This window comes from Bubalus bubalis, chromosome 1, assembly GCF_019923935.1.
Source record: "Bubalus bubalis isolate 160015118507 breed Murrah chromosome 1, NDDB_SH_1, whole genome shotgun sequence".
Lineage (NCBI taxonomy): Eukaryota > Metazoa > Chordata > Mammalia > Artiodactyla > Bovidae > Bubalus > Bubalus bubalis.
In genome coordinates, this window is record NC_059157.1 from 47,191,864 (window position 1) to 47,211,031 (window position 19,168).

The 19,168-nt window shown below is 35.6% G+C and overlaps 1 protein-coding gene across 8 annotated transcripts in view; it reads right to left on the minus strand.

Annotated features, from left to right (window-relative positions):
- Positions 1 to 67: 67 nt before the first annotated feature.
- Positions 68 to 19,168, minus strand: part of SON (SON DNA and RNA binding protein) — a 31,044-nt gene continuing 11,943 nt past the window's right edge. Inside the window, exons 4-12 of one of the 8 annotated variants that reach the window (XM_006048230.4) lie at positions 18,683 to 18,843; positions 16,624 to 16,770; positions 16,246 to 16,434; positions 9,038 to 9,148; positions 7,900 to 8,016; positions 3,736 to 3,883; positions 1,880 to 1,951; positions 1,663 to 1,778; positions 68 to 1,143 (exon numbers count right to left, since the gene is read on the minus strand). In XM_006048230.4, the coding sequence (XP_006048292.2) occupies positions 985 to 1,143; positions 1,663 to 1,778; positions 1,880 to 1,951; positions 3,736 to 3,883; positions 7,900 to 8,016; positions 9,038 to 9,148; positions 16,246 to 16,434; positions 16,624 to 16,770; positions 18,683 to 18,843 (1,220 nt within the window). In that variant the 3' untranslated portion in view covers positions 68 to 984. The other 7 variants (XM_006048231.4, XR_006549605.1, XM_006048232.3 and 4 more) reach the window with 7 other exon arrangements.

Here is a 19,168-nt window from a genome sequence, read left to right on the forward strand (position 1 = left end):
GGTAAAGAAGTAACAGTAGTGAAGAAGTATGTGTTCACTTTGTAATCCAGAAAATAAAACACCACAATTATTCCAGAGAAGTTTATATTTGGGCCTTAAGCTTTTGAAAATAAAGTTTAGAGACATAGCATATGAATACCACTGTAATACACATGAAATATTCTATCAGACCCTAAAAATTAACATAAACTTAAACTTTCTCATAGTCAACAAAATAGTGGCTGGGTGCCGATTTTATTAGATAAGTTGGTTACAGCATTTTAATTATCATTTTACGTCTATCTAGATGTAGCTGAAATTCAAAATGCACATCAAAGTAAAACTATATCACAACTCAATGCCATACTAAATGTACTTGGCCTCTGCAGTAAAATTCTAGTCAGACTTCATTTTGACTCCCTTCTCATTCATGGCCCAAGTGGCTCTGACAGAAACGCAGGACTTTGTGCTGATCATCACACAACATACCACTGTCTTTTTTAATAACCTCTACAAAATTTGAAAGGGGAGGTGGTGGCATTAGCCCTGTGGAACAGATCTTGCTTGATTAACTCAGTAACACTGGCCCAGTATCTGTCCAGCAGAACCCATTGTGAACTAGTACAAGGTGCACAGCCCTTCACTGATTACAGGCAAGTGTTACAGCAGCCAAGCCATAAGGAAGGGGAGTTACTTCATAGTACAAAATACAGTATAAAAGCGTTATTTTTAACATTCCACACTGAAGATTACGGATGCCTTCGAACAATCGTTTGGATGTTAGCCACTGAAACAAATACATCACTAAGGTAAACAATATAAACATACCAAAACCCTGTATGGTTAAATACAATTTCCATGGTACAAAAATCAAAGCCTGGAGATGTTTGTACAGATTGCTTTTTTACACAATGTCTTAAATTGCCAAATATTTACAACATTAAAGAGGAAATACATTTTGATGCAGAGTAAAATTATCTGAAATGATTAATATAAAACCTCAATCTATCTACGTGAGGCACTCCTGAAGCAAGTGGCATTAGCCATGAGGTCCTTTGGTACAAGGCCCATTGCTTGAAGAACCACAGTAGCTGCTGTGGCTTTAGCATGCTTCTTATTAGGGCTGGCAAAGCTGGGCTGGTAAGCGCTTCCATTTATCAATACCTATTCAAGAAAAACATACAATTGGGCTGGTAAGGGCTTCCATTTCTCAATACCTATTCAAGAAAAACATACAATAAGAACAGCATCAAACTTTAATATCTATTAGCTTTGTATTTTTTTTCACTAAATGCTAGAAAAATAACTTACAAAGATATAAAACCCATACTATGTGAGTCAAATTAATCTCAACCCCAAAAGAAGCAAATCATTTGGGAAAAGGGACTGCAAATTTAAAAGCATGTCTCCAAATTGAAGGGAAAGAAAAAAACCTGATTAAAAACCACTTAATTCCCCATGTTCCACTAGAAAAGGTCAACAAATTGTTCACCAGATTGTGCCCACATCTTTCCCTCCAATATTGAAAAAATAGGGAAGCATACGTAAATGTTTAAAACTTCTACCACTCTACCCACACATATTCACACTCCCAGCCCATAACATTAACCCTGTGATCACAGAATGCTGATCCCTCACCCTCCAACATTAAGTTATCAAATTAACGCAAAAATTCATATTTACCCTAAAGAGAAAATGTTTGCGATGATCAGGGCCACTATCATGGACCAAGAGAAATTCAGGTGGTTGCCACCTTCTCTTATTACAGATTTCCATCAAGGCAGACACAGGATGTTTGCCTGCAGAGAAAAAAATAGTTAATTATCTCCACACCTGTGGCAACAAATTATGAATTCAAGGGGAGGGTGGGACAAGAGGAAATGCAAAATCGTACTCTCACCTGATAGATCTTTCATTGCAGCAGAGAAGTTTCCGGACCTCTTTTGTGCTCTTTCTCCTACTGCAACAAGACCTTTAAAAAAAAAAAAAAAAAATCAACGATCACTGAATAAATTTCAAAACATTTAAAATTATAATATGGCAAAACAACTACTCCCTCTGTAGGAATCTTAACCTCAATCCATGCCCTCAAATAAAATATTCAACAGACACTCACTACTCTTGATTTCTATATAAATCTGTTTTGACATTTCTATACCTATATCCAAACTTCATTTATCTTATTGGAAATTGTATAAAAATATTCAGAAAACCAATATGTGAATACATATATAAATTGCCATAATTAACAACCACTCTGCTGCTGCTAAGTCACTTCAGTCGTGTCCGACTCTGTGCGACCCCATAGATGGCAGCCCACCAGGCTCCCCCGTCTTTAAAAACTAGTGGCAAAAAAAGGTGGCTATTTGCAAATGATTTCTAAAGGTTTCTTATCCCTTAAAAAATGATGCTCAGATTAAGAATGCTCCCCCAAATTCAAGGATTTTAGGCCAAAACGAAGTGGGAAAAGTGAAAAAGGCTCTCTCCATTTCTTTTTCCAGCAAACTAGCCCTTTCTGACTTCAAATGTGAGATGTACTCAAGAGACGCCAGCCTTGGCCTCCCTTTCCAAAAGGGGCTTAGCTATATTACTATCTAATATATTTACTATATTACTATATTTACTATCTAAAAATCAATGCTTTCCATTTAGGCTAGGGAGAATTCTTCACAAATTCCGCCACTATGCTTTCCCAAAACTAGGCCATGCTGCACAATTCCGAAGGACTATTCCCTAGAATTATGCAACGTACCCACAGATGCTTTCTACCAATAAACTACCCTCTGTTAACAAAGAATCTATTCAACTTGTATAAAAGCAGTACAATGTCAGTGTAACATTCAATTTCTCTCTATTAATGTTTTCACTAGTACTACATTATAGAATTGTTATTTCTAGCCTATTTTTGAGTAACAATAATTCACTCCAATATGGAACAGAATGGCAACATAGTTATCTTCGGGATGACAATGTAGAGATTCTGATACAAAACATTTTTATTTCTATTTTCTTTTTCACAAAACACTTTTAAAAATACATAATTTGATTAGAGCTAGTTGTTTCATTAGCATGACAATTTAACTGCATTAAATAACCTCAACAAACTATCTGATCACGAAGATAAGAAAAATAAATTTCAGTTTTAAATTTTCTGGATTTTTTTAAAAATCTGGTTTAAACAAAATCTCATTTAGCTGGCAGCCCCGTATGATTCTACAACGGACATTATTCCCAAGTATAAAAATGCAGTGTTGAAGAGGAAACGCTTGTCAGCAGTTGGTCTATTCTCTAGCCTAAACACTCAATTACTGAGTTTGATAAAAAGGGACATGCAAAAGGGTTTACACAGTGAAGACTAAACAGAACTCTAACAGGAAATGAGAATATGTGGAATAAAAATCTTAGAAATAATAAATTCTAGAAACAGAATAAATCCTAGAAGCATATGTTCCCTGTCAAAATAAAAAAAAAAAAAGGAAATCCTACTTTCTAAATATGAAATCTAATTAAAAACCTAATCATGTACTACACATAACAAAGGCTGCCTTGTACCCTCAAATTAGTGTCTCCACCTATTATGTGTACAAAGCTTTCAAAACGGGTTAAACATTTTATTCCTAACTCTGTACTATAAGAAGTGCCCCCAGTTCAGGATCACTGACATGAGAAGAATTTATGAATTTATAATAGTAATGAAACCCTAAATGTTAAAGGAGGTATAATAAACATTCTACAAAAAAAAAGAATCAATCTTACCTTTTCGATCTGTCTTAAAATCAACTAGGATAGGTTCCTTATTTCCTTCTTTGTTTTTTCCTAATCCTTCTCCTTCTTTCCAGCCCATTTTTCTCATCAAAACGGCTCCCATCCCTCCAGTTACTGGGGCTGCTCTTAAGAACTGATCCTATCCAAAGAGAGAAAGGTAAAAGATCCCCAGTTTATAGTTAGAATCTGACTACAGACTCAGTGTAACTTTGTAAAGAAAGCAAGCTTACTTTACTTCTAGATCTGTTATAGCAATTAAATGCTTCTATACTTATATACATACTGTAGTGTATATGTTCTAATTATTTTCACATAAACATAACAGTATTTTAAAAGTCAAATAAGTCAAATGGCAGTTTTAAAACAGTGGCCCTTGTGCCCCCCCTCCAAAAAAAAAAAAAATAGAACACTCCTGTTTTCGTCCACTATTTAGGTTCACTGGTATCTCTTCTTAGCTTGCAAAATAAAAAGAAGGCAATGTTAAAACAGTCAATAATATTAATTGTCCCAGGTGTACCTAGTTAATGAATAAAGCCCAGCAATCATTTAGAAATAGTTTGAACACTGAAGAAGCATACTGTTATCCAAAGCTTTTTCCCCCATTCTACCATAAGTATAAATATTTTACTTAGAAAATCCCTATGAAGCAAAAAGATAGCACATACAATACCCTGTAATTAAACCAAACTGAATTTGAATTCTTTTAAAACCTAGCTTGATGTTAAAAGACTTTTAAAAAACTCCTTAAATGTTTACATACCTAGGCCTCGGTAGCAGCAGTGTTGTGAATAGTAGGGCTGGCACTGACCGGGGCAAGAAGACAGCTACAAGGATTTGGCCCTGAAACAAGTTTCCATACAGAGGGGTGAAAGTTCACAGGTTATTCTGTGAACAATCATCTCTCTTGTATCCAACCCACTGAACCATAATTTCCATCAAAGCAGCAAACCACTTAATGTCGTAAGATGCACAACACTATATACATTAGCATGGTCAACAGTCAATTGTTTCCACACACTAAGATATAAGTGATGCCTCTTTTTAAAGGGCATCCATGTATATGTAACAAACAACTGAATTCTACTGTTGATCTTTATGGTCATTTTTTAAACATTTAAAATATAATCTCCAAATCATGTCTTGTTTCCCCTTGTTACTAAGTATTTTACATTTACATTCTCTAGCAAATGTAAGCAAAAGTCATTTAACTTATCAACAGAGGGAGTCCAAAATTTTGGTAGCTCTGGACACAGTATAATCATTTCCTCTACTGATAAGTTACTACTAAATTTTGGTTTTACACAGTAGTAAAACTGTATCCTTTCCCCCTCCCCAGCTATTTAATTATAAGCTGGGGAGAAAACATGCCAATGGTATGTGACTAGACATTAAGTTCAACAAGGTGCTCTGATGGAAGGAGGCAGCTGTGGAGGTAAAAACATAGCCCTGGTTCAGTTCCTTATGTGGTGCAGGCCATGCAGTGTTGATGTACAGAGAGAAAAGTTAGCTTGATGCTTGGGTACCAACTGCCTTGTTTCTACACACCTAGAATGACTTTTACTTACTTTCAGGTTCATCCGCCCCTCTTTTCCAGGAAACACTCCTAAAAAAAAGGGCAACTGTGCAGAGTATAACACAAATCCCCAAATAACGCAGGTTTCTGTTTCTGTTCTCTATTATCTTCAAATGTTTCTTTACACCAGGGTGTATATACAGTTTAACAAAAAGCTAATTAATGTAGTAAGACTACAATAGTAAACAATATTCATCAGGTCATGTCCAAATCATTTCAGAAAATAAAGGTTCTTTCAAATCAATAACCATTCGAATTTTTTCTTACTACTAATAAAACTCATTCCTTTTCATCTAAGAGTATACTGCAGCAAACAAAAAAAGAATATGGAGAATGCTGGCATTCCCTGTAGTCCTTAACATTAAGAGGGTGTTGCCCTACAGGAAGGCAAGGAACACCGTATGAATGGACATTTGAAAAAGTTTTCTAAATGAAACAAGTAGTTTGTGATATTTGACCACGAAGATGAATATTATAGTTGCCTAATGACTTTGTCCATGTTTTTGTTCATTTTTCTGAGTAAAGTGGTTCTGCCTTAATTGATATTAGCAGCATGTATTTTTCAGCAACACACAAATAGAAGTTTCCTGAAAGCACTTTCTGTAATTATTCAAAAATTTGGTGTGATAAATGAACATGTCTTTATCTTGTGGTAACTTATCAAATATGATCCACATCTACATTTTAAATGATCTGCGAACTGTCTACAAGGACTAGCAGTCAAAAAGAAAAAGCAAAGTTTATGAGGAACCCAATTTAATCATTTTTAAAAGTTATGTGATGTTTAGAAGTCTTTAGCAATATATATGTATCAGAACTTCAATGTACAAATGAAGACCAGCACTTTGCAACGGAATCACATTCTTAAGTTTCTACCTAGTAATGTACATGACTATTTAATTATCATAGAGCTTCAAGTCTAACTTTCTGAAATATGGAGTATTCAGCTTCACCATTAGATAGTATTAAATTAAAATAAATTTATGTACATTTATAATTATTCCCAATGAGATGAAAGCCATTTTTCAAGCACTACATGAATCACTTTCATATTTTAAATACTGTAATTAACCCAAATTTTCTAATTTTCATCTTTTTTTCCAACACCAACCCCTAGTAAACTACGTTCATTTTTTAACCAATCTGACTATGTACTCACAGTATATCATACTTATTAGTGCAACTATTCTGCTGCTCCAAAAAAGGGGGGCAGGCAAAGTAAGGGTATGCTTTATATTAATTTGTTAATAAGATCACCAGAGATAATGCTATCAAAATTGAAAAAAGAAATGTTATGAGATTAAAAGGTCCAAAGCAACCAAAAATCTGATTTTTCAGAAAAAATCAGCTCATTCACTGGCACTCAGCAGTTCTCTATTACCCATGACATTACATCGATCACCACCCCGCGAGGCAGTTAAGAAGGCACTTGGAAACTGAAATTCCAAGTAATTACTTGCCACGATCACAACAGGAGTCAGGAGTACAGCGCCATTAAGAAACCTTCCCAATCCGTTAGACCAGGCAGCCTCCCTGTTTCAGCACTGCTATGCTGCCAGTACTCCTGAAACAAAGTTCCCCATCACCCATCCAACCAAGCCACATCCCTTCACCAGAACCCATTTCTTCAGAAAGCCCTTGGTAACCACCTAAGACTCCCCCAACAATGAGGCAGCCGTAGGTGGAGTTCACATGTCTCACTGCAGGAATCTGAAACCAGGAGCACCTACATCTTCACAGCACGAGGCGTCCGTCCTCTCCCTTGCATTTACGTCTTACATTTCCTGTTATTTCACGGAATCAGTAGTTCTCAAACTGAACCTGTGGATCACCAGAGGCCACCAGGGCCTAAATGGTGGTCCACAGATAAGTCTTCTCCACCCCCATCCCAGCCAATTTCGCCACCCTTCAGCACCACCCACCCCACACTTCAGCCATCCTCCCCCATCCTTCTAGTCCCCTGGCAAGACCACCACATGCAGCGCTGACAAGGGGGGCTCCCAACCACTTGCTGTAACCAAGAGCTGATAACCACATGGACCTGGGGCTGGAGGTCACAACAGGAGTGAGGACTAGGGGCCAAGGGCGCTTACAGGAGGGACGGGCACTAAGGAAAGGGGAAAGAAGGGCAAAGGAATAAAGGAATGGAAAACCAAGTGGCAGAAGGTTCTTGGGGGCAGTGATTCACCAAAAATGAACCTGTAATAAAGTATCCCATGATGAGAAAAAATCTGAGAACTACTGCTTTGAAATCATAAGATCAGTTGTCCAACAGGAACCGTAGGATATTCTGAACAGCCGCTGAGATACACTGTTAGCATTCAAAACACAGTTTAAAAACCACCCCCACAAAACCCAGGAGCAGTAGGATATAAACTGAGTGGCTCTTGAGCCGTATTTATACATTAGCCATTGTCTCAGGGATCGATCCATCTTCATTGTCCATCCTGGAGTATATACACATAGCAAATTTACTCATGAACTTTAAAATCACTGGCTTCTTTGTGCATTTTTAATAAAATATTTTCTTAAAATTTTTAACTTTGTACATGGACACTTTTATATGTGCATATGTTGTGTACCTTTTTAATCCAGGCTTGGGCACCAGTATTGGCCAACTGTTCTTGTGTCAAAACCTGTACTCCTGTACTTCCTGTGAACTGGCCGGGAATAGAGTTCAGCTGAGCCCAGGCATCAATCTGAAGAAAAAAGGCCTCAATTAAGTAAAATTACTTCTCTCATTAAAATGCCACTGGTATTAATTCTCTAAATGAAATGGTTTATTTGGTTCCCACAAAGACTAAATAACAGACTTAAATATATAACTATAAAAAAATATATATATACCGAATTTACTGTATCTTTAAAACTGTTTTCTTAAACATTCCAAAGCAGTTCAGTAACCGTTCAGTGGATCCCATTAATAATAACAAATTTAAAATATATATCTAACAACTGAAAAGCATGGCTGTGATACTTATTCTTCAAAATATCACACAGATACATGAAAATATACAGAAAATTGTTCCCATGGTAAAGGATCCTTGCTCTCCTTACATATCTCATAAATGCATAATAAATGTTGATAGCCTCAATTTTTAATTACTTTCTCTTAAGTGTTATAAATCAAGAATCAATTCAAGATACATGCTTAAAACATAATATAGGAAACTGGTTACTCAAACACTGTAATGGTTAAAGAATTAGTTGTCGTTCATTCAGAGTATATTTACTGAACACCTGGAGCTGTCAGGCAGTATTTTCTATTTGTCTGAACATGTACTTCCTGTCCCCATATATTTACCATAGAAAGAGGATGTATGGAGCAGCTGTCCACTGTTAAAAACACAGACTGGATTCAGACTGTCTAGGTTCGGATCCCAGTTCCCCTACTAATGTTGTGACCTTGGGCCTCACTTAGCCACTCTTTCTAAATGCAAACTCACAAGGCTGTTATGGGTACTTAGCTACTATTTTTATATATTTGATTACAAACTCTATGAGGGCAGGTAATTTTTTCTATTTTTATTCTCTCAAATAGTTCCTGCCCCATAGTATATGACATTTACTGAATAATCAAGCCCCAAATCACGTTCACTTAAACAAAGCTTGCTAGATAAATGATTTTCAAAGACCTACATGTCAACAGCATGCCAGTTTACTTATGTCACAACCCTCTAGTTAGTGAAATATCATTTAGACATGAAAACCACTACATACCCGTTCCTGAGCACGATTTAACATGCTCATAGCTTCAAGGTCAAATGCATTCTCGCTGAGTCTTTTCTGAGCAAGTGCCCGTTCACTCATTGCTGTAGAGATGTCCACAGGCTAAGAAAGAAAACATAAGATAATTATCTCAAATAACCAAAGACTCCCTAAATTATGAAAACTGCTCACATCTTTTGTTGCTTCATGTCAAAAACCAGTTTTATATAAAATTCTGTATATACAAATATATAAAAACGTGTATATATATATATATAATTTTGTAAAGCAGGGAGAAGACTCTAAAAGGTAAAATAACGTTGGAAAATAGACACGGATTGTTTAAGGTAAGTTACAAAGTATCAGGCAGCAGATGAACTCAATCCAAAATCCAACTTTCTTTTTTCTACTACATCAAACTACAATCATAGAAAGTTTCATGAAGAATTTAAAAATCTCTCGCCTTCTTTAACAAAATAATCATTGGAGTTTTCATTTTACCCTGCTTCTCAGCACAGCCCTCAGAGGCAATAAGCAAGGTTCTTAAATAAGCAAGCAGAAAACCACTGCCATGTCAAAGACCGTTCTTTTACTGATGTCTGCATGTTTTCACATACTTGTGGTGGTTCATCAAGTCTGATACAAAGAACTCAGCTTCTTCAAAGAATATATTCATTATGTATGGTTTTCCATTCATTAGTATGTGCACTGATGACGGGAGTTAGACTGTCTCTGTGGGGGCACAAGTATCAGGCCGGAGCACTTGAAGAATGTCTGAAATGCCTTAGGTTCGCCTCTTCAGTGCTCAGGTTCTACCTGTAAAAGCTGATGCTAAGCAGATGCGACTTAACTTTTTCATAATATCCAGGAAAACTTCAAGGATTATCTTTAGACCAAATATCCTATTTACCAAATTTGTGGAAGGCTCAACCATAGGAGGAAAAAAAAATCAAGTATTTGATGCTGTTTAGTTCTAACATTATTAAGAGCTCAAGATGACTTGTGTCAACTCACCAATTCTTAATACTTGTTTTTCCTCTAACACTACTAAACCCATTAATATTTTCTAGTATCTCATCCAAGAAAATTCATTGGAGAATGGTTATCTGACATGGGAGGATTTTCCTAAATTCATATAAAAAGAATAACTAGTAGCAACTGCATGGATGTGACAAATATGAGGAAGTCAGTTAAAATAAATTAACAGATAAGTTTTTTTAAAAAGCCAAACTAAGGCAACCTGTAATTTGACTGTATAGTTAAATATGAAATACTTCTTTTAAAAATAAGACCTATATGATTAAGAGTAAGTGACTATTAAGAGAATAATTCTATCTCATGCATAAGGATTACTAATCTTCCTTTTTCCTATCTTCACTATTCTTAGTTATCTTGCTGAGTCACCTAGTATCATCCTTTAGCAAAATTAAAATTTTCTTCCACAAGGTACCAAAAAGTACAGGTTTCTATATATCTGCCATCTTTAAATGAAAGCAGAATTAAACTGAATTCATTCTGTAATCAGACTGCTCACAGATCTCATTAATAAAAGATCCTAATTTCTTAGTTAACTTAGTAAATTATCCACACTAACTGGAACATTTCTGGGGATATACAGGTAAAGGCAGACTGAAACACTAAAAAACACAGCACGTCTACTTTTCACTTCTATTACAACTGTGATCACCTGCTGTGACTTTTTAAGTGGGAATCCAGATTATTTTAGATCAGAATCACATTATTTTTTGGCCTTAGATATTTCATAAACCTGTCAGGTAAGATGATGAAGTAATTTTTGGAGGCCCATTAAATATGTGTGAAATACTATTCTTTAACTTTGCCAGAATTACTGTGGGTTTCATACTCGTCTACAAATCTAAGCATTAGGGTGTTTAGGTATAAATAGTAGGTTTTTATTCTAAAAAGTTGAAATTCAGAGATACTAGGGAAAACGTACCTACCCACCACCAAGCCAAGCTCTGATCCCACAATTTCTAACTGTAAAAATTAGCCATAAAAATGTAGTTAAGATGGCTCTGAAAATTCCAACTTTTCTAAAATAAAATTACTTCTTCCCAACTGAAAGCAAATTAACATACCTATCTGTGACTTCATCCTTCTGAAGACACTTTATATCTTCATACTTTTTTCTCTTTTAACCTTTATTAAGCAAGCAGGTAACCTAAATACCTCATCATTTATCCTCAGGATGAAACTTCATTCACATCTCAGTATTTTATGTTAAATTCACATCTCACTCTGAAAGGAACTTTTATTTATTTAAATAGTTATTTATTTAATATAACAACATTGAGATTTAATATAAATTTAGATAAAATTACAACTAGTTTTTTTCCTAAGGTAATACAACTTCATTTATTCTTCAACAGGCTTATCAAGTAAGCTCTAAGTTCGTGTCAAAACTTTATTAACAAATAGTAATTTGACTATTAATTTCATATTCATACTTTTTAATGTGAAGAAACATACCCAAAATAGGATCAGTCAGGATTATCTTAATCTCTAAAGAATCCTCAAGAGTTTATATCAAAAAGCATATATCCAAGTTGCCAGGATAACTCAGGATATGAAATAAAAAACCAACTATAATTCTCAAAACATTAATATTCAAAGATTAGACCAAAGTTCTGAATCAGTATTAAATGACTCATAAAACATCACAGCTACCCTTTAGAACAGCACTGTCCAACAGAACTTTTACAGTGAAAGCTAATGAGCACTTGAAATGTGCCTAGTGCAATTAAAGAACTGATTTCTCAGTGGCTCAATGACTACTGTATTGGACTGCATAGGATTTGTATGTGTATACATAAAGCATATAACTATTGGAGAAGGAAAATGGCAACCCACTGCTGTCTTCTTGCCTGGGAAGTTCCATGAACAGAGAAGCCTGGCAATGTGCAGTCCATTGGGTCGTTAAGAGTCATACACAACTATACCACTACTACCAGACTATAATACATAGCAGAGTTTGAGTCTTAACTTAATGTTGCTCGAAAACAGTCAAGTGTGAAAGGTACCAAAATGATGCTAAAAGTTTTAGAATGCTAAAAAGTCGGTGGGTGGTGAGGGAGGGGCGGGAATTATCTTAAACCCTGCAGAACACTATTATCAAGCTATCATCAACAAAGCAAATTTATTTTCACTAGTACACAATAGACCTTCCATGTAATGTGTAGTAATATTCTAGGCATCATGATGGGGGGAAATGTTTTATTTCCTTCTCCCTAGGGCTTGTTCTAAAAGGTGAAATCCACATAAAAAGAGTATCCTGAATTATTATTCCAGTTCACACATCAATAAAAACCTGTCCAAGTTATTTCACCCCTCTACTTCAGCAACACAACAGATTACTATTTCTGTAACCTAAAATGTTGTCAGGACTAATAAAACACTAATGTAACTGACGCTGTAATATGCATTTCACAACCTAAGTTATTACCTGTGCATCTTCATCTTCCTTATTTTAAAAATCCTTCTAAGTCAATTTACCTTCCCCCTGTGTTAACCCAACTGTTTACATAAATAAAACAATTATCTTAAATAATTCTTAAAAAGTCAGTGAAAGGCTATTAAAGAACTAAGGAGAATTATTAAAAGGTGGTCATTCAGGTAAGGAAAAAATAGTACCTGTAAAAGGCAAATTACTTTCTACATAAGAAATTGCAGGTATCTCCAATTAAAAGATGATATAAAATGAAATTTTTAAGTAAAGAGAGTTAAAAGAAAAAACACCTAGCCTGCATACAAAACATGATTTAAAATATTTAGCAAAAATTAATAAAATACAAAGTAAATGACAACTATATAAACAAAAGCCACACTAAATACAGAATGCCTCAGGAGTTATATGGCTTGGTTTTAAAAACTCATTTATGAGTCTTTTTATTATTTCACATAAAATTCTCTAGTGTAATTTTTATTACATTTAAATGAATTACAGTAATTGGAGGATTAGATAAACCATTAAATGGTAAAGAAATTCCATGTTAATAACCTGGGAGAATCTAAAGAATGAATGAATAAAAAAGCTGTATGTAACATTCTTGTACTGCCAAGACCTACTATGTGTTTCATTTTCAATTAAAATTTTCATTTTACCACAAAAACTCAAGTTTTCTTAAACCTCAAAAATACAGAGTTCCTAACCATAAGGGAATTTTAGCTCCACTGGGACATGAAGTAAGGAAACTTTATGCCAGAGACTACACTTATATCCTCTACCCAGTAAGGCTTTGCTATCTTTATTACCGAGAATTAATGCCCCCAAAGGACAAGTTTTAAAATGTTTTCCAACACTTTTGGTTTCATTGTTTATAAATCAAAATTCACACAAATATGATCAAGGTTCTGCAGTCACTCTTTACTGAGGATGATGCTGGTTGGCTTCTGGGTAGGAAGACGATGCTATGGCAGCAGAGCCCACAGTGTGATGAGTTGGTATTTCCGTAAGATATGGATTTATGTTGATCCATCCACGTCTATCCACTCTCACTTATGTCAAAGAGCACTCATGTGCACAACTGGTAGGATTAAGGATCATATAGCAAAGCTGAGATCAAATCTGTGATCTTTGCCTGAATGTTTTATGCTCAAAACTAAATCACAAATTCCAATTTTATTAAAATGAAAAAACAACAGGTAGAAAAATTCAAAGCACTATTCAATTAAAATATTGACCATTTAAAAAGAACTTTCTTTTCTATATAAAATCTTTATTTCAACCCCTGACAGGGAATCAAGACTCAATGCTCCCATAAAATGTCACCAATAGTATTCTACAAACATTTAGAATATAGAACATTAATCTTACTAATGTATTTGTAAGATACAGCTAAATAACTAGAACTAAACATTTCATACAGTGAACACTTCCTTTAGATGTTCAGTATTACTTCTAGGTAAAAGTACACAGACCTAAAAACAAAAGCAAATTGCTGTCCCTTCCTAAAATTTGGGGATTGTTTTACTTGAAATTAAAGTTAACACATATTTTTTAGTCTAACTGTCTAAGAAACTAGCTTAGAGTTCTGATAGCAATAGTTGTATATAATATCCCCCACAGAAGAAATCTGCTTCATGAATAGAACTTTTGTCTCCTGCTTTAATAAAAGGCTCCTTTACTTATAATAAAATCCTAATACCCACCTACTCCCCTCTCCCAGATGTCTTTGGAGTTAATTCCCCCAACTTTTCATTCAAATTTGACAACCACTATTGATGACAGACAACGTAAGGCACCACAGTTTCAGTGTTAAGACTGAAAACGGCTAAATACGGTAATATATATACACACGCACACATTTATATATATTCTTAATCAATAAGAACCGTAATCACCAGGATTCACTAAGCATCTTCCCCATGTTCCACTGAAGTTAAATAGTTATAGTCACTTATCTTCCCAGGAAAATCTTCTGGAATTATGCAATATTTATAGGGCTTTACCACGTTGGAAAATTTTTTTCACATAAATGTTTCATGTTTTTTTCTAACTCTGTTAAATGCTTAATGTTTAAGAAATTACTAAAAGCATGTGTATTAGAATTTCTAAGTCAGTCAGTTCAGCCCTCTTACCATGGTTTATACTCAGCTATTACTAGACTCAAGTCAGTTATAAACGTCAGTTAACCTTTCCCTCTTGAGATGTGCACCAAGTAGCCTGATTTGCGAATCGGCAACTGAACTACTCAACTGGCTTCACTAAAAATTGTCCAAATAAGCTATCTGTCTCTCCTTCACTGGTGATGGCGTACCTTGCTTCAGTTGTTGAACCTCATGTAAATATCAACAGTGACTATAAGTTGCACTGGCTAGTTATGTCCAGTGTCATTGCACAGAATGTGCTCTCTTTTCCAAATGCCACAGGTCAAAAACAAAACAAAAAAACCCAATGTCTCTTGTGAATAGCTCAGGGGAAAAAATACTACCAAAGTTTCTGATTTGGGTTCTGTTCACTTTTAACTTTATAAACAGAATTTGTTTATTTGTATTATCAGAGGTGTTTATTGGATGATGATGATATGGTCAATAAGGGGAACCTGTAGGTGAAGAGTACAGGTCTCTCTGGATCCACATATCCCAAAATGGCAAGGATAGGAACTGGGCAAGAATCCCTACACTGTACCGGCATCAGATATCTAGTCTAGTCCTTGGACAAATGTCTGGGTTTGGGAAACCAAGGGCAAGAGGTGATGACTAGTCTATTGTATCATTTAAAACTCCCACCCCCCTAGTAAGTCTCCACCCTCCCAGATCCCCCAAGCGTGATTTTGCACAACAAGTTAAATAAAAGTAAACTGTTTATTAAAAGATACAGCAAAGGTACAGATACAGAGATACATACAAAGATACAGATATATATATATATTTACATATATATACAGTCTCGCTGTTTTCATGTGCACTATATTTAGCAGCACATTATTTAATCAGGTGGCATTTTAATGGGGCTGTTTTGACACTTGGCATTATTACTGCGTCATTTTGACAAGATACAACTATAGCCTCCTGGAAATTTCAAGGTGTGAATTCCACTTCTCCAACTTTTAATAGTAGCAAAAAGGGGAAGGAGAAGGGAAATGGAGTACCAAGGCTGAGCATTAGGTTAAACACAAGAATTCAAAAGGGCCAAGGTAGCACACAGAAGGGGAAAATGATTAAAATTAAAGGCTATCTGACAAACAACCCAGAGAAATATAGTAAGAAACCATTATTTAAAGGGCAACAGGCTATGTATCCGAGATGCTCACATCAGCCTACAGGGACCTTTTCCAATCCAGTTCTTGTGTTGAACCTGAGGATCTGCCTCTCTCTGCTCAAATCCCTCCACCCGATAAATTTGCTACCACCAAAATCTAGAGCTATAGAGCCTTGAAGCAAAACGGGAAGCTAAATAGTTGTACCTTGGGCTACCTTCCCACAAGTGCAAGGAGGGCCCAATGTTGGGTAGGGATGTGATAACACTGTTCTCTGCAATTCGATGCTTTTCACTTTGTGGCTTGGTTCCACAAAGTGAATTGCATCGAGTTACTGTCAAATGAGAAGCTGCGGGTTGTTTCATCTGTCGTCTAACCCGGCCCTGCCGTTTAACCCGGCCCTAAGAAGAGTGAAACAGAATCCAAATCAGATATAAAATAACAATAAAATGCAGATTCAGGTATATAAAAAGAAAAATACATAATAGTCCTCTTACTTACCTCAGAGGGCAAATTGCTGCTGAAAACATTATCATCATCTTTGTTTTCTTCACCGTTTTTCTCTACAGGGACCCACTCTCCATAAACACTATCTGCTTCTTTTTTCCGATGTTGAGATCCAGATGATACAGGGAATTCTTTTGTTAATGTTACCTGGCTTTTTGGTGGAGTTGGCTTTGCTGCAGCAATCTAAAAACATAATGTTTTTCTTAATTCAAGAATGTTTTTCTTAATTCAAAACTCAATAGATTGTCAACATAATCGGAAAATGACTATTTCTCACAGTATTTAACCTAAATTAAAAAATATTATTTCAGTTTTACTTAAATAGTTCTACAAGTTGTGCTGTTTTACCAGTTCAAAAACATTAATACTCACATTCAGATTGAAAAAAATGGGTTTGGGTTCACTGAGTTTAAAGGGATGATGATAAAAAGGAGGTTCTTCTTCCTCTTCATCCGAAACATGCGGCTTATTCACTATTACATCATCATCTTCTTTACTCTGTGCAATCTGTTTGCATTTCTTAAAAAGTAAAAACAAACAAAAGATAAATCTTACACTTTATGTAGAATAACACATAATTTCTTAAATTCAAAACCACATAAAATTTATAGCTGGGTAACTTAGCTCACTACTTATTTAAACACACTCTAGCTGGTCAGTCAGTTAACAACATTTATTGAGCACCTACTATGTGCAGAGCACTGTACTGGGCACTGTCCAGGGAATACAAAAAAATAAAAGACATGGTCCCTGCTCTCAAGGAGCTTACAATCTAGTTCAAAAGATGGAATACATACACATGAGATAATTGAGGAACGCTTTTACAGAGCAACACAGTTTAACAAGTGCAAACTGATATAATACAAACTGAGTACATAAGTGCTCAAAGAACAAAAGCTTAAGAGAGAACAGAATCAGGCAGAATCTGATAATCAAGGAATATTCCTTGAAAGTTCTAAGCCAGATTTTCATAGTTAAGAAAAAGGATTAGCAGGGAAAGGAAAAGAAAGTCACTCTATAGTCAGGTAGTGGTAAAGAGGTGAGAAAAAACTTATTAAAAGGGATAAGAGGGCTGAAGATGAGGCTAAAATATATAGGGAATCACTAAGTGTTCATAAGGTTTTGGATAAGGAGCTTGGATTTGATAAGCAAGCAGTAGAAGTCTTCACTAGGTCCTTAAACATAAAAAAAAAAAAAAGCTGTAATTCATATTGCAGTAAATCTAAGGAAAGAGATTAAGAAACTATGCAATCCCCAAATGTATGGCTAAACAAAATTTGAAACACTTGCAACTGGGCTAGATAATAGCATGTCTTTCCATAAATGTTTTATAGGTTGAGTGTCTAAAGAAACAGAACTCAAGGATGGAATATAAGGCATGATGGAGAGGGTGCAATGATGAGGTCTGACACACAAAGCAAAGTCAATTCCTCCTTGAGAAGCAAAGGAACAGACTCCCATTACCTGGCTTTATAAAAAGGTCAGAGTAAATTTGGGTGGACTTGTCTCTATACAAGCAGTAGAATTTATCATATCCCTTATCAATTGAAAATATTTTAATAGGATAAAAAGCTCATTTAGCCAAAAACACAGAGAATACCAAGCTTGTAACCAAGGGGAACAGAATATATTGACAGTGGCAGGCTGGCATAAGGCTAGCCAATAACAAGTTTCAATATCTGAAACAGTGTGGTATTTCTGGATCCTAGCAGCAATATTTCAGCGTCCTCCAAAAAAAAAACAAAAAAAAAAACAAAAAAAAACCCAAACAAATTTTAATAAAACAAAGCCATAAGACAAAAAAAAAAAAGCCTCAATTGAAAAGATCAAATTCTTAAAAACAAAAATAACTGTGTTTAAAATATATATGTTACTGCCAAAACCCGAACCGCAGGAAGAACTGATAATGGCCGGCCATTATCACCAATGGCTGGTACCAAACAGCCAAAACCCGAAATGTTGATGCGAAAGAAGTTCCTTTCAGGCAATGGCCAGCTATTCTCATTAATTTCCAAGCTCCGGTGGCAAAAGATCATTTCTGAAGATTGTCTGTGTCTTTGCGTATATGCAGTACACTCGTGGCGATCAGTGAACGCGTCGTGAATGGAAACGAAACTGTAGGCGAGCTTCTGCGTGTTGCTCACTCAACACCTCCTCCATTCAAACGAACCGTCCCACTCCTCAGTCAGTTTGGCTTCTAAAACTGGAAAGCAAAAGTAATGGGAAGTAACTTAGCTAGCGGAGCTTAGCCATCCCGGATAATGGCCTGCTAAACAGAGCTTCTGCCGCTGCCACGTCTGTATTTCGGGTTTTGGCCACTCGGTGCCAGCCATTATCAGTTCAGCCCACAATTCAGGTTTTTGGCACGCTCCAGAGTCAACATCACTGGAGTAATCCATTTAAGAATGAAAACAAATTCTGTCTAGCTTACCTCAGTTAGTTCTTCTATAGTAGCTCCTCCTGACTTTTTAGCAACTTTCTCTTCTATTGTAGGTGGAGGTGCAGGCTTTAGGTTTGGTGGTAAAGGAACACCAGCCTTAGCACACATGGCAGCTGCATTAGCTTTGGCTATTTCAAGTAACTGAGCCTTATCTGCAAGAGGAAAAATACAAAAAGCAGTTTTCCTGAAAGGCTATACATTTTATATTATCTAATGTTTTACATGCTAAAAAAAATTAAAGGCATCAATTTTCTACCCAAACTTACAGCTGTGATGAAATCATTCTTTGGCTCAAAGATTTAAAGAAATAAAGAAAATACCCCATATTTAAAAGTGAATTAAGTCCGTTTAGCTTCCCACTCAAACACTATACAAAACAGCTAAACTACACAACTACAATAATCACCCTGCTATACATGCTAACTCCCCACCTGCCAAAGCCTACTTTATTTTCCAATACTATGGTGCCCCTTAAAT